Genomic DNA, 15,077 nt, shown 5'->3' with positions numbered 1-15,077 from the left:
ATTTTAAACAATCAAAGCAATGCTCCACATTCTGAATGATGCGAGCTGCCATCGCACAATATATAGGTATATATATAGAGAGAGAGGTATATATATATACATACATGGGACAATTGTCCAATAGATTTATGTAGTAATGAAAACAAATAAAAAAAAAATTTCACCTACATTTAATTTAACGCAAAAACAAAATTTGTAAAGTAAAAACGGCTTCTTTAAAAACAATAATATTTAGCATAATAGATAAAATATTTAACAAGGTGTGTGGACGAACAAAAATATTCGGGAGTGTTGTGATTGTGCATCGTTTGGGTCGTGTTCGGGATTGGGTGTCTGCGGGATCACATACATGTATGTTTATTCGAAGTTGTGCCATCTACAAACTATATGCATATAAACTAGGGGGCCATTCTTCTGTTTACTTCCTCACACATTGTCTTCGGTTTGTGGCCGTTCTATCGGTTCGCTCTTCAAAAATTATTAACAAGTTTCCTTCTGATGATACATATATATAAATATATATAAATATATATAAAACAACGTACATAATTGTAGTAGAGTTGGATTTGGTATGTTATATGTATATGGATGGTGTGTGTGTGTGGGTGTGGGTGCGTGTGTGTGTGTGTTAAGGCGCAGAATTAGAAGTAAAATGCCAGACGTATAAATATGCTCTCCTAACTTTAGTATGTAGTAATAATCACATTGACTGCAACTGCCGTCTCTATCATCGCCATCAACGCCATCATTATCATCGCCATCCTCCTCATATTTGTGGTTACATATTGCGGACTAAATGTGATGCCATTGTGTTACTGCGACATTCGCATTTTCGTTGAGCCGGGCGATCTCCTCGTGTAGATTATGGCCCAGCCATTGCAAGTAGATGCGCTTGTAGGCAGCCTTGCACAGTCGCAATGGATTACCGCGTCTCAGCCCCTGATCTGTCTCGCCGTATTCATCCAGATATGGCGGTTGAACAAAGCAGCCCTTCCCACGACCCAAATAAACGACTTGGCAGTCGCGTATGCGCAAGAAAATGCCAACCTCGGAGCCACAGGAGTGCGCATGATAGGTGCATGCGCCCACTGTCATCTTTCCAAGCTCCGGCTGACAGCAATATGATTGACCGCACAGGATTTTGCCACAGATTAGACACATTGTGGGTGTTTTCATCTCCTCGCGCTCATTGTTGGGACAGCAGATGTCCGAGACGCTGTTGATGAGATCACTGTAGTCTTCGTACAGATTGACGAGTTGCGGCAGCGGTGGCAGGCATGGGTGCACCTTAAGCTGCGGTCGCCAGTCCCGCGGAAAATTAATGTTCACAATGTCCGGATGTGAGGCAAAATTATCCAACATGGTGGCATAAACGGTCTCCATATCGAAGTAGGCACCCAGCTGCGGCTCAAGTCCCAAATAGGCGCACATTAGATCAAAGCGATCCTTTCCCTCGGTGGGGAACGTGTCGGGAAAGTCAATGTCGGTCATGCACCGATAAAAGAGGCAAGAGCAGCGCAGAAAGGCGGACATCTGTTTCTGTACATACTCGAAGAGCAGCGCAATGTGCTTCAGTTCGCAGGGAATCACAATGTTGGGCAAACGCTCCATTTCCACCTCACTTTTGCCCTCGGATTCTGCTTGCGTGCGTTGCCGTTCAGTCGCCTCGTGCTGCGCAATACGTGCCGGCAGATTATACTTGCGATAGAAGGTGATAATGTTATCATGGATTTTAATGGGCAACTGTTTCACATACTGCAGCATTTTGCTGCTCGGTTGCTGATGTTGCTGCTCCGCCATTGGATCGTCCTCCTCCTGCTGAGCACCGGCTTCAGCGCTATAGTCAAAGCAAATGGTGGCTTTGGTAAGATTTGCCATAAAGCAGGTCTGTAGTGTGTAGAAATCGAACATGCTGCCACTGGGTATAATAGTTTTGTTTGCTATCGGGGCAGGAAGAGAAGAGGTTAGTTAGTTAACTGATAGAAATTGACATTGGAATGGTTACTCACTATCTGCCGCAATCAATAAGCCGGGAATCATGAAATTCATGGTCACCATCATCGGAAAACAGTCCCATTCGAGCACAGAGGGTCCCTTCTGATTGAAGAGCGTGTCCAGCAGCTTGGCGCCATCTTCCACTTGCTCGCGAATCTCGCCATGCGACAGATTGGAGGCGAAGAGGGCGCTAGCACGCACCAAATTAATGGTACAGGCCTGATGACGCATCGGCATCTCAGCCTTGAGCGGCCTATTGGTGGCATACAAATAGGTTTCTAGTGACTGCAGCGTGTAGCTGCACGTTTCCCACAAAATGGATACCGATGGGGTACCCCGACCGGTCAGCAAATGTTTAGTGTTGACCTGTGCTTTAATGAAGGCGCTCATCACCTCATCCCAGTTCTCGTTCATCGCCGGCTTCGGGATGATTTGGGCACTGCGCTCGAGCTGTGTGACATCGCCAATAACATTGGATTTGCGCAGAATGCTGCTGTACCGTGGATAAGAGCCATAGAGGAGCATATCATCTTCCTCCATGCTGCTCGCCAGCACACTAGCCAATTCGACGGACAAAGTGCGCATTATCTCCAAAAAACAGTCCAGAGGCAGCATGCTCTGCTCTCCATTTGCCGGTGGTGCGGGAGCGGGTGAGAATTGGGGCAATGCCTCGCTTACGGGCAGGACCGTGTTGCTCAAAGTGCGACAATAGGGGCAATGGAACTCAACGAACGGACTCTGACCGAAGGGCATGCGACTACGATGCGGGCGTCGCTGTTCCTTTGACTCTTCATTGCTATAATACTCCTGCCAGCAGTTGTAGTGCATAACGTGACCGCAGCAGCTGACGTGCAGAGCCGATTTTTTGCCTTCATCCTTCAGCGGCGTGTAGATAACTCGCGAGGTCTGCAGGAAGGCAGAGCTGACAAGCGGTGGACCTTTTGTAGTGATGCTGCAATCCTCAAAACAAAGTATGCACTTAAACGAATTTTCGCCAGGCTGATAGGCAGTTCGTTCACTGCCTAGACAGGACTTTGTTTTGCTTGGCGTATTACCAATGGCGCCCTCTTCAGCCTCCTCCCAGTCCATATCGTTGCCACTCTCGGTGCGCTTGCCATCCGATGAGGATGCCTTTTCACTCGCAAACATGTCCGCATTGGACTTCATGAACGAATTCCGCGCACTCTGCATCTGCGCCATAATCTTGGCCCGTCGCTCGGCAGCCAAGCGGGCACGCGTCTCCTTCTCCAGACGCGCTTGCTCCTCGGAAGACAAAGGCGGCTCTTCTCCTTGTAGCGGCTCTTGCGAATCGGCAGCTGCCAAGGGCGCTTGCTTTGCCTGCAACTCCTTATAGCGCTTAATCGTCCACAGCACAAAGTCACGGTGTGATTCCAGCTGCAAAACAAACATTGAACGATTAAACGATAGAATACCACGCCTTTCCCTCTCTGATAACGAATGGAAATATATATATATACATATATATCTCTGAAGACTTACCCGCTGGCAACGTAACAGCTCCTCCAATTTGTCCAAAATGCCGAACTGTACAGAACGCTCGTAGAATGTTAGGAAGGGATAGTGTTCTGTGAGCTCCTCCTGAATAGCAAAGCCCAATAGATGCAGCACCTACGCATAAGATGGACGACAAAAAATAGGAATTAAGAAGGGTGCTTTTAGGCAGTAGTAGGGCGACTTACCTTCTGGAGATGGCTCTCAGCGAAGGAGCGACTGTGCGGATTAATAGCGCGACGCATAACTAACGTGCAAATGGCTAAGAACACATTGCACTGTAGAATGTTGGCCATAGATCTGACAGAGACAGAGAGAGGGGGTGTTGAATGAGTAAGAGTGTGAGAGAATGATGTGTGATGAATTTAGTGATCGGGTACTTACTTAAAAGCTGGTGTCAATTGAGGCAACATGGGCGGTGGGCAGCAAACCAACTGCTTCTTGGCCTTACGGCGCTCGCGCTGCATCTCCTCGGCCTTAGATTTGTCCTCCTTTGTGTAGTGATAGAAATAGACGTTGAATTCGTCATACAAGTGCTCTTTCAGCTCGTAAACTCCCTTGCTCTCGACGCTGGCGGGCTTTTTGAAAACGGCCACCGTATTGATGACATCTTCAAGTATGCTGTCGCTATTGCCATTATTGTCGGGCAGGGAACGACTCAGCTCCGAGTGGGAATATGATTTGATGCACAGCAACTGAATGATCTCTTTACGCAGACGATCTCCTTCAGTGACGAGCGAGACGCCCGGCATCCAACGCTCGCCAATGATCACTATCAAGAGCTCTAGGAATTCATCGATCATCGACAGCTGACGCATGAACTCCTCATCGATGGGCCCTTCGGCGAGCACCGCCTCATAATTCGATAGAGCCCATGGCACCATGTTGAATTTGTTGAGCATGTGAATGAGGAACTCGTTACTCTCCATAAGCGACGCGCCGATCTGCAGGCAGACAATATCACGATCGAGCATCTCCACACGGCACCGCACATTGCGATAGAAGTAGAGCTGATGCAGCAGTGAGTATCCATTGCGACGCCACATTCCTGCCGCCACCTGGGCGATCATCGCCTGTGTGCACAGCACCGGCTCGATGATCTCCTGCGGCGTTAGCTGAAAGCTATCATCCTCGGCTGCCATGGAGTCGTAAGTCATATCATGATTACCCAGATGTAGGTATATGCCTGCGTAGAAGCGAGACAGCGGCAGATGAATGGAGACCGGTCGCACCGAAACATCGTACATCAGGCAGTTGGCCACGTGGCCAGCAACTGTCTTCGCCTCCTCCTTTTCGCTGCCAACGATGAAGGTACTATTCACCAAATTTCGCACCGTCTTCTTGTACAGCTTTTTCAAGAGCTTGGCATCACTGGCCGCCCATTCGATGACCTGAGATATTGTTGTGGCAAGCTTGATGTGGAGATTGAAGGCGCATTCCCATTCCGGTTCGTAGTCCATGTGCTGACCCGTCTGGCGTGTGATCGATTCCATGCCTTGCATAACGGACAGCACACGCATTAACGCCTTACAGCCTATGGGGAAAGAGGGTTTGGGTTAAGGTTGTGAAGGGCCAATACTTCAGGGCAAGGAGCTGCTTACCTTCGAGGAAGCCATTGCGCAGATCGTTGCTTAGCTTATCGGGCTTAAAACTGAGCAGGTAGCGTAGATCGTAGAGAATATAGTTGGCGCGTTTGAAGTACGCCATGTTTGCGATATTCTTTGAGAAATGCAGCGTGCGATTGTGTATGAATTTCTCGATGGCCACGTGATAAAATGTATGCAACAGTTTGAAGAAGATGCCCTCCTGGGCGATCAGATGATGCGCAATGCTGGGCACCGTAAACAGTTGTACGCTCAATGAGACGACAGAGAAGCTGTGATCGTGATCATCGCTAATAAAGTCCTCGACAATGGTGGCGTAGCGACGCGAGAATTCTTGCGCCAACACCATCTTATTTTCATACTCCATCAGCATGCCGGAAATGAGCAGACGGTGCCAACAGGTTCGGGCCGTTTTCCATAGCTTAACGTCGTACTCGAGTATGTGCCGGATGCAGAAGGTCTCGTTCTTGTCCTGTACCAGCGTGGAGAACGTCTTCCTGAAGAGGTAGTGACGCACGAGGAACTCCTGAAACCAGGTGAGCAGCTGCAGAGCAAATTGCTGGCAGGCTATCGAATTAATATGCAGCACCGAGGTGCGCAACGATTGACTAGTGCGAGAGTTGGCCAGGAGACCGCTAAGCGGGATCATTTGATTCTCGATGGCTACCTTGAGGTCGTTGCACTCTTTAAACGTATCACATTTGACAACGGCGCGACCCTCGCGATCAATGGCCGCAACTATTTCCATCGCATCCTTGTGCCTGCACTTCGCGATCTTTGTCAGCGTCTGTATGACCTGATCGAAGGTGTGTGACTCATCATTATAGAGCACTGTGCAAAAATGCTCGCCATCCACCTCCCCTTCGAGACATTGCAGACTCGCGTTCGGCTCAATCTCCAGATAGTTGACGCAGAACGCCAATATGGCACCGAAGCAAATTTCGCAGCGCTCCAGAACAGTATCTGTAATCACTTTGCTTTCGAGGGGATTCTTCCGATTGGCCTGTGCAAAGGATTAGAATATGAATCAGAAACAGAAACAGATTTAGAACCTATCAAAAGATTTGATCTGGTGAACGGACTGGCTTACCAAATGCATCTCGCAGTACTGATCCCGTTTCCAGGCCTCATCATCGCCACAGTCACAGCAGCCACCTCCACCCGATGTGGACATTTTATACTTGTGGAAGCGATGCGCGGATCGCTTGAAGCAATTAACGCACAGCACGCAAGTGGGATCAACGCCGCACTCCCGGCAGCTGTAGGTGGGCTCGCCATTCTTGAATACCTTGCCGCAAACCGTGGCCGTGTTGCCTTCGAGACGAAGCTTCTCCAGAGCTGTCGTCGGATTGTCGCCCAATATGAACTCGACCAGCACATCAATAATCTCCTCCTTGGCCAGGTTCTCCTTGAACATGCACTTCACTGCAAAGTGCGGTTAGGTTGCTGATTAAAAATTGCAGTTGTGGGGATAGCAGTTTAGCTCAAGGGTTCGGGTTAGCAAGTTAAAATGTCTACCGTCTACATCTACCACTACTAGAACGGACGACTACTAAAAGAAACTATGTATATGGCATCAAGGACAACTGTAGTAAAACAGAAAAAGGATGAGAGTCTGCTGGTGGGCTCGAGCTTGACCATAACGCCAACTTACGCGAACCGTGAGTTACACCTTGTTTGGTCTCCTGCAAGCGCTTGATCTCTTGCAATATGTTCACGTTCTTTGTGCGTCTTCTGAGCAGCTCGTTAAAAAGCATGAGATCTGAATTCCACAACAAATCCTCGCTCGAGGAGTGTGGTTCCTCCTGCTTACTAGGATCACTCATGCCCGTTGATTGAAGTTGAATACATGCGGGGTTTGGGGTAAGGTTAATTTTAGGTTAATTTCAATTATGGTGGTTGCGTAATTATGTTTAATGTCATCTATAAATGTATAATTATTGATTTTAATAATGATTTGAGATACTTTAAAATTGATGCAGACTCAAGCTTAAGAATATATAAGGCAGGCACTTAATCAAGCAATCGCACGATCATTGACTAACACAGCCTAACCGGCAACTCTACTTACAAGTTGGTGCATTTGTGTCTGTAAGAAAACAAAAAAGAACAGAAACAAAAATCAACTTAAGATAACAGACATACTTAATGTTAAGATTAAAAATAAAACACATAAAACAACCACCAAACAACACGAATTTATCAAATAAAGTAAAGATCCCCACCCTAATATTATAATTCTATTAAAAATGAAAGTCCACCTTCATAAGAAAAGAAGAAGGGTCTGATCTCTAAAATGCAAGCAACAGAAAGAAGGGTGAGTGTCAGCCAGTCTTCCCACTCACTCATTCACACAAAATCGTTCCAAAACTTGTTCTAAAATAATATTACGTAAATATTTTTCTTAAACCTGTTTAAAATTCTGTAGGGAAAGGATGATTCTTTACTGGTCATTGCGAAAAGCCCTTTCAGATGATGTTTGAGTTATACTTATGTATAGGGGTGTTCAAAGTTTTAGGGAGAGTACCATTTTTTCCAGAAACAATAGTAAAGCAGGGTTATTCCAATTGTAAATCGATCCATATGTATACCAAAAAGGTGTTCAACATTTGCTTGAAAGCCTCTTATTTCATTCAAAATACACCTGATTCCAATAATACCTATGAAAATACCTTAACTTTTTGATAATCTTGTGGCTGTCAAATTTAACAGTCAAAAACAGCAGACCCCCCACATTCTTGCAAAGTAAAAATTAAAAAAGAAAACTTTTCTTGTCGCAGAAAAAAACCGTTTTTTTCCAAATAATAAAGTCCCCGATGTTACATGAATTCGACAGATATTTATGGAAATTTCTCTGGCACCCACTACAGACTTTTCCGATAAATGCTAAATGTGTGTTTAAGAGTCTTCAATCCAACCCAGCATCCAGAGATGTCAAATGATTGTGAAACTATGGATGATGATCTTTACTGCCACAATCGGTAAACAGCTAGCTTATGACGTTTCAATATATGTATATGTACATACAAGTACATACGAGCACATATGATAGATAATATATGTATGTATGTATGTGTGTTTGCACGCGAGTAGTCAAATGGAAGTCGCTGGAAATGTAGATATAGCAGCATCTGATGCCAATCCAGAGCCAAAGTTTATTCAATACACAAAACACATATACTCGAGTATATTGTATGTATGTATATAAGCTACATATGATTGCACCATCTGTAGCTCATACGTGTACATATGTGTGTGTGTGCATTAGTGTGTGCGGTGTATACATACATACATACATACATATGTACGAGTATGTTTGCATGTCAGGCAAAGTGATTACACAAACAGCTCGAGCAGATGCTCCCCATCATTATCACCATCACCATCATCGTCATCGTCAGTCATCATCATCATCATCATCATCATTAGCATTGGCATTATCAGCAGCTACCGCAACAGCAACTGTGGCGTATGAGTAATTTTATTTGGGAACAGGTTAGGGTTAGGCGCAAACCAAAAACCAAAAACAAACACACACACAAACATTCTAGTGATCCGAATTGACATTTGTATTAAAGAACAACAAAGGCGTTTCATAGCTAACCAAAACATGATAATGACGTGAGCGCAAGTATGTGAAGCCACTTTTCAACCGCAGCTTCGTAATCCGAGCCCAGAGCCAACCAAGAAATACAAAGTTATAGAGCTAGACACATGCTATACGAGTATACATGCATACATACATATGTACATATGTATTACACTTGTAGATTTGAATAGACCTTCGTGTGGCAAATGAGTTAACTTGGTCGAGTTTTGAGGCAATTAGAAACGAGTTTGGCGACCGAGTCCAACCGCAACACAATTCAACAAACAACAACAAATACCATAAAAAAAAAAACTAACCTACAACACAAAACAACCACAAGCACACATTTAAATACAGTTCAAGGTCGGTAGATAGGAGGGGGAGGCACGTACATATGTATGTATGTAAGTAAGTATGTACATATGTATGTATGTAGGTCTGTCTTGTTGCTGTCGCTTTCGATTGTATAGAAAACGAAGTGAAAAACAAAATTCAAATACGGCGCCACCAATTGCTGAAATAGTTTTAATATGCGATCGACGAAGAGAGAGCGAAAGAGAGAGAGAGAGAGTAAGGGGAAGCGATAGAGCATTACAAGTTTGCTCTCATATTGATCGGATTATCGGTCAACTTATACATATTTATGCAAACATATCAGAAATTGATGCGAAAGACCAAATTGTCTTACAAATTGTGACTCCAAAAATAACGACGTTTCGCATGGATAATACAATTCATGTTGGAAAGTATAAGAACTAGACTTGGTTTTCATATTCTCCAAAGCCCAAAAAATTCAAGTTTGTCTAATGTGCTCCCTCGCTTCCCCGCTATAAGTCAATTTTCCATAACTCCCTAGGAATTCTTTACATTGGCTGTTATTGTTTTATCGTGGAAGATGATATTATTAAGAAAGTTTTAGTCATAATTGCAATCTTTGCTCGCATATGTTTTGTACAATCTGTTAGTCCCAAAGCAAATAAAGGTTCGAAATCGCCGCCCTAAGATTTCCATAGGAAATATCGTTTTATAAGCACAAAAAATACCGACAATACTGTATAGTCCATACCTATAAACCAACCAACCCACCAATGGATGACTAAGGCGCAATCTGTGGTCTAGAACAAAGAACCTGCATGGAGAATACAGAAAGAACTGGAGTGCCAAGTAAATCTGTTGGCTTAAATTCCATTTATCGCGGGCAGATACCGAACAACAGCCACACTAGCAAATTTCTTACAGACGTGGCCAAAATAATGAGTCCAGTATATAGTATATGCATGTTAATATACACATTTGTAGACATTCCTGGTTGGAACAAAAAAAAAACCCCGATTTCCCATGACACCCTCAACGCATCATATCCAATGACCGGCACAAATTCGTTCTCATATAATGCATGAGTATTCATATATTCTTATGTTATATATATTCATTTTACAAGCGGCACTGTGCATGTGTTGGTGCTCTTATTATATAGTATGCGAGTATATGATACATATACCCACATAAAAAGCGCTTGCAATTTTAGCTTCTGAAAACAACAAAACCAACGAAAAATTACGGAAATGTCATGATTTGTGGTCGGAAGGTGGGCGGACGCATTCGGATGCATGCATGTAGGACACAAGTGGAAAATTTTAATTAAAAATCGGTTCAACTTTCCAGAAATTGCTTTCAACATTATGAAGAAAAAACAGCCCTTATGGCACATTCTGATCTCACCACCTGATTGGTCAATTTATTACTCTATTTATTCAAATATGTATTATCTTTAATAAAGTGTATGATATTTTCTACGCTGGTTTATAATACTTAAGTGGCTTAATAACCTAAAGATACCAGAGGGAACTGTAGTTTTTTTTTTGTAGTATTGGAATTGAGAACAGGTAGAAACAATAAAAATTGAATAAGCTCGTGTTGCATAGAAACTAGAAGTCTACATTCCACGTTTGGTCAGTGTGGGCTCAACCGTTTACAAAATTCAGGGGCTCATACAGACAGACAGACGGACATGTCTGGGGATCTAGAACTTTTTTGGGTCGAAGAGGCTTCCTTCTACCTGTTACATACCCACCAAATCTCTCCACACACACACTAATGCTCTATATTATGTATACAGAGCAGACTGTGTGGAGACAACTAAAAATAAAGTCAACCGCTTATTATCAAATCGTTTTCTTGTATGTTCTAACTGATAGCCACATTTTGACCAAATGCCCTATAAGATGTTATTTCATTAGCAGCTAAATTTTAGTTTGCTGTGACGATTCGGGAAACGTTGCATCCAATCAGACATTACACTTTGACTTATCAATGGCCACACTCCGATTTGCATGCAGTTACACACACACATTCATATTTACACTCGTGCATAATATGTATGGTCTACTATAAATATATGCATATACTATGTGTATGTGTATAGGATTGTAAGAACAGAAAGATAAGCGTCGGCCACTTGTGTTATCAGCAATACCTAGCAAGTCTTGGCAATGATTGTTTTGCCAGCTGGCCTCCTAAATGTTTCGAAACGTAAACTGCTCCCCTCAAAAGCGCCCGACGAATTGTTTACGAGTTGAAAAAACCGAGACCGAGTGTTAAAAGTGTTCTCTTTCCGGTTAGCCGATAACAATGCGTAGAATAAATAGCTTCTGTTGACAGCTAGTAGATGGCTTTAAAATTGAAAACAAACTCGAGGTATTACCTCAAATCCCTTATAAATGAGTAATTCCCAGCCTTGGGCAAATATACTTTGTAGTGTTTTTATTAGGAATATATGTATGTATAATTGAGTATGTGAGGTGGTTATTAAGAACATAGTTTTTTCCTAAAAATAACAAATGGCCGCGTAATGTAGAACGGGAATTATGGGGGTGGTGTTTTAATAATTCGTTCAGTCATAACGCTTGAGCTAATTGCAATTATTGGAAAACTAAGCCAAGCTCTTGACAAGAACTTCCCATGGAATGCAGCAGCAGCCACACAAACAGCGTTGCTGCTGTTGTTATTGTTTTTGCTTCCATAGAAGGTAAAACAGGTAGACGGTGGGTGTGGCGGACAGACTGGTAGATTGATATACTGACGGAATCGTGTGAGTCGTGCACACACAAACTTGTTTTAATGAAAGGAAAAACGAAGCGCGCAAATTTGCGGAAATCGCCGCGTAAGTAAAACCCACTAATATGGCTAAATAAAACGTAACAGCAACAGCTACAAAGTTGTGTGTGAACAAAAGTTATAAGGAAAAAACGAAAACAAAAACTATGTAAAATATTCAATGGCAGCGGGAAACATAACTACGATTAAAACAAAGGCAGCAATCCAAAATATTACTATTTGAAGACCATTACAATTATAATTATTCAAGTTCATGCCCACGCGATCATTTACATAAATTTACATATTTAAATACACAGATTTTGGAACATACATACATATGTAGATACATTTGTATACATACTAGTACGTAATCTTTTCTAGTTTAAGCTCGGCATTATCAATAATAGACCCGTCGTTTTGATCAGAGAGTCTGCTAGCGGTTTCTCTGACTATGCTTTGGGACGTTGAAAACCGATTCCTTGAACTAGACTGACTACACTGTAATTTTTTCGGATTAGGGTCGTGCAATTGTGTGTGGAAGTTTGGATGGCCGCAAGGATGGGCAATAACTATAGATTCATGATTTCCGGCACTCACCTGTTTCGGATTCGTTTTGACACTGAAAAAATTTAGGCGACTGCTTTCTGAAGAAGTCGACGAAGTCGGTGCGTGCCAATGTGCCTGCCTGCAGTTTCAGGCGCCATTCCTTGAGCCTTGAACTGCCATCAAGTTCTGGTGGCGGTGCAACAACAACGTCCTCCATGTCGTAGTGATCCATAATTAGTTTGTGCTGCTCTTCCTATCCTGCAGCTAATTCTGTTCTTCTTCTTCTCACAGTTGAAACAGTTAATGTGGTTGGTAAAGACAATCGTCTCCCAGTATGTTTTGTTATTCTTTGATATCACTGTTGGAAACTGTGCTTTTGGGCCTTGTCTTTCCTCTTGATTATTTTACTTGTTCTGTCCTTGTCTTTTTCCTTGCATGTATTTCATTTGTTTTGTGTAGCTGCTGTTGTTATTGTTGTCGCTGCAATTGTAGTTCCTGTTGTTATTATGATTATTGTTGTCTTATTGTTGTTGTTGTTATTTTTGTTGCGATGCCTGAGAAACTATTCCGGTTTAATATCAAAGTAATAAATAATTTAAACAAAAACTATTAACAAATTTAGGAAACAACGAAAATACGCGGTAGCTTTTAACATTTGTAATTGGCGGTATGTTTCTATAAAATTTTGTACGTTTTTTTTTTGTATTATATTTTTTCCAATTTCATCCAAAATTTGCGCCGTTGGTATAAAAATCTGTTTCTTGTGCTACCTACGTATGTCTTACTCCTAATAATTTCTATTTACAACTATTATGTGGCCATTTTTGTCTGACAACTGCCTGACAACAAATAAAAAGCATTGCTCTTGCTCAGAGGATTTTCGCTCAACATTATTATGGACTTATGTGTGAACATGTGTGTGTGTATGCGTATGTGCGCACTGCCTTGTTTTGCTGATGTGTGTGTGTGTGTGTGTATTAAACAATGAGATGAGTTGCAATTTCTTTTGGCCAAATATTGAAATATGCATGTATTTGTAAATGCAGCAAAGCAGTTTCACAACTGCTGCAACTGTTTCTCAATCGAACAGTTTTGTAACTCTTCATCATATGCTATATTGATGCTTTGAGATTATTTTGCTTAAGTTTTGGCAGGAAAACAAAAACAAAACACACACACAAACGATTGGTGACATGCGACATAGCCCACGACCGTGGGCGAGAGCGAGAGAGTGCGCATTTTATTTGGCCGCCGACTACAGAGACGGAAACGGCATTTAAAATTTTTAATATTAGCTAGGTACTATCACTAGTACATCTGACTGACCAAAAGCAATAAAAAAAAAAAAAACTTTCGTGGCTCAAGTGGAAAAAAACTAGCAGTTTTCAGCATCACCAATAACAACAATAACAAAAGCACAAGCACAAAGAGTACAAATGCAGTTAGCAGCACCAACTGAACTATTTAGACAACGACAGATATTTTGCACACACCACACGGACACATTTATATACGCATGTATATATACATATCTATACATACATATGTATATATAGAGGTATATATATATATACATTTATATATAAATGACTTTATATGTTCACTTTATTATGTATATGTAAATGCACAATAAATATTTTATAGTTTGTTTTGTCGCGATTTCCAAACACTTTATCTTGCCTCCTTCTTGCGTCCGCACAATATTTGCAACTGCTTGGTTTTTGTCTTATATTTTCAATCTATGATATTTTCAATAAAGCGAAACGCTAAAAACGTACTCCCAGCACTCACGAATACGACGACTACTGCCATAAAACGGACGACGTCGACTGCGCACACATGTGCACATAAATATGTATTTGTGTCTTTACATATGTATATACATACATATATGAATGTTCAAATATCGTAAGCAAGAAATTATCAGCGGCTTATAAAAACACCAAATCAAAGTAATAGGGAATTCAGCAACACTCAACATACGATATAATCAAAGCATTTAAATCCAAGTTCACTATTTGTCGTAAGCACTTGAAGCTGGCAATTATATTTTAGGATTGTTTTTTTCCTTCTATTTGCCAATGGTTGCCACCTTTTCATTTATCGATTATAACAGCCGAAAAGAAGCAGAGACACAAGGGATGGCTCCACTGAATCAGTGCTGTCTAACATCACATGCAATCTTTTCACCAAGCCGATAATTTCATTTGAATTTAATAAAATAAAAGAATTTTAGTAAACAAAATTGTAATCATTTTAATTAATTGCTTTTGATACGGCAAATTATTATAGAGTTCAGTGATAATAAAAATATATTTTAGTAGTTCTTTAAAACGGATCTATCGTGCGTTAAATATTCAAGACATCACGATGGTAGGCAGAGATCAGAAATTGATACTTTACGCCTCTAAATTGGTAGGCTGCTGAAAAATGTTACTTCTTTATGGCCTAATACATCTAGATACTTGTATTTATGTGTTACATATTGGATAAAATATTATAACCAACTTTTCACGCATATAGTACGTACATATTTGTATGTACATAATTTGTATAAATTTTTTTTGACTAATTCACCTGAAAATAAAAAAACCTCCTCCAGGAACTTAAACTGCATAGACAAATACAAATCCATAGCACTTTGCAATAAATAGAAGTATACACATGTACATATGTATGTAATATATTTACGCAGAACTTACTTTAAGGCGTTAAAACTGTCTAAACTTGTT

At 41.7% G+C, this 15,077-nt stretch overlaps 1 protein-coding gene across 4 annotated transcripts; it reads right to left on the bottom strand.

Annotated features, from left to right (window-relative positions):
- Nucleotides 1-154: 154 nt before the first annotated feature.
- On the bottom strand, nucleotides 155-14,422 carry LOC115627015 (E3 ubiquitin-protein ligase UBR1). 4 transcript variants are annotated; one of them, XM_030522538.1, is made up of 11 exons: nucleotides 14,329-14,422; nucleotides 12,397-12,825; nucleotides 7,183-7,200; nucleotides 6,766-6,939; nucleotides 6,202-6,536; nucleotides 5,109-6,114; nucleotides 3,892-5,041; nucleotides 3,696-3,807; nucleotides 3,496-3,624; nucleotides 2,010-3,390; nucleotides 155-1,940 (listed from the first exon to the last, which is right to left on the bottom strand). In XM_030522538.1, the coding sequence occupies exons 2-11, from the start codon at nucleotides 12,575-12,577 to the stop codon at nucleotides 793-795; spliced, it is 5,634 nt and encodes a 1,877-aa protein (XP_030378398.1). In that variant the 5' UTR covers nucleotides 12,578-12,825; nucleotides 14,329-14,422; the 3' UTR covers nucleotides 155-792. The 4 variants fall into 4 exon arrangements, with proteins under 4 accessions (XP_030378398.1, XP_030378397.1, XP_030378399.1 ...); XM_030522537.1 differs by lacking the exon at nucleotides 14,329-14,422 and having other exon boundaries at nucleotides 12,397-13,046; XM_030522539.1 differs by lacking the exons at nucleotides 6,766-6,939; nucleotides 14,329-14,422 and having other exon boundaries at nucleotides 12,397-13,046.
- Nucleotides 14,423-15,077: the final 655 nt, after the last annotated feature.

The sequence above is a fragment of the Scaptodrosophila lebanonensis genome, unplaced genomic scaffold, assembly GCF_003285725.1.
Source record: "Scaptodrosophila lebanonensis strain 11010-0011.00,11010-0021.00 unplaced genomic scaffold, SlebRS2 tig00000089-arrow-pilon, whole genome shotgun sequence".
Classification (NCBI taxonomy): domain Eukaryota; kingdom Metazoa; phylum Arthropoda; class Insecta; order Diptera; family Drosophilidae; genus Scaptodrosophila; species Scaptodrosophila lebanonensis.
The sequence above is the reverse complement of the archived record's forward strand: the minus strand, read 5'-3'. Positions and strand labels throughout refer to the sequence as shown.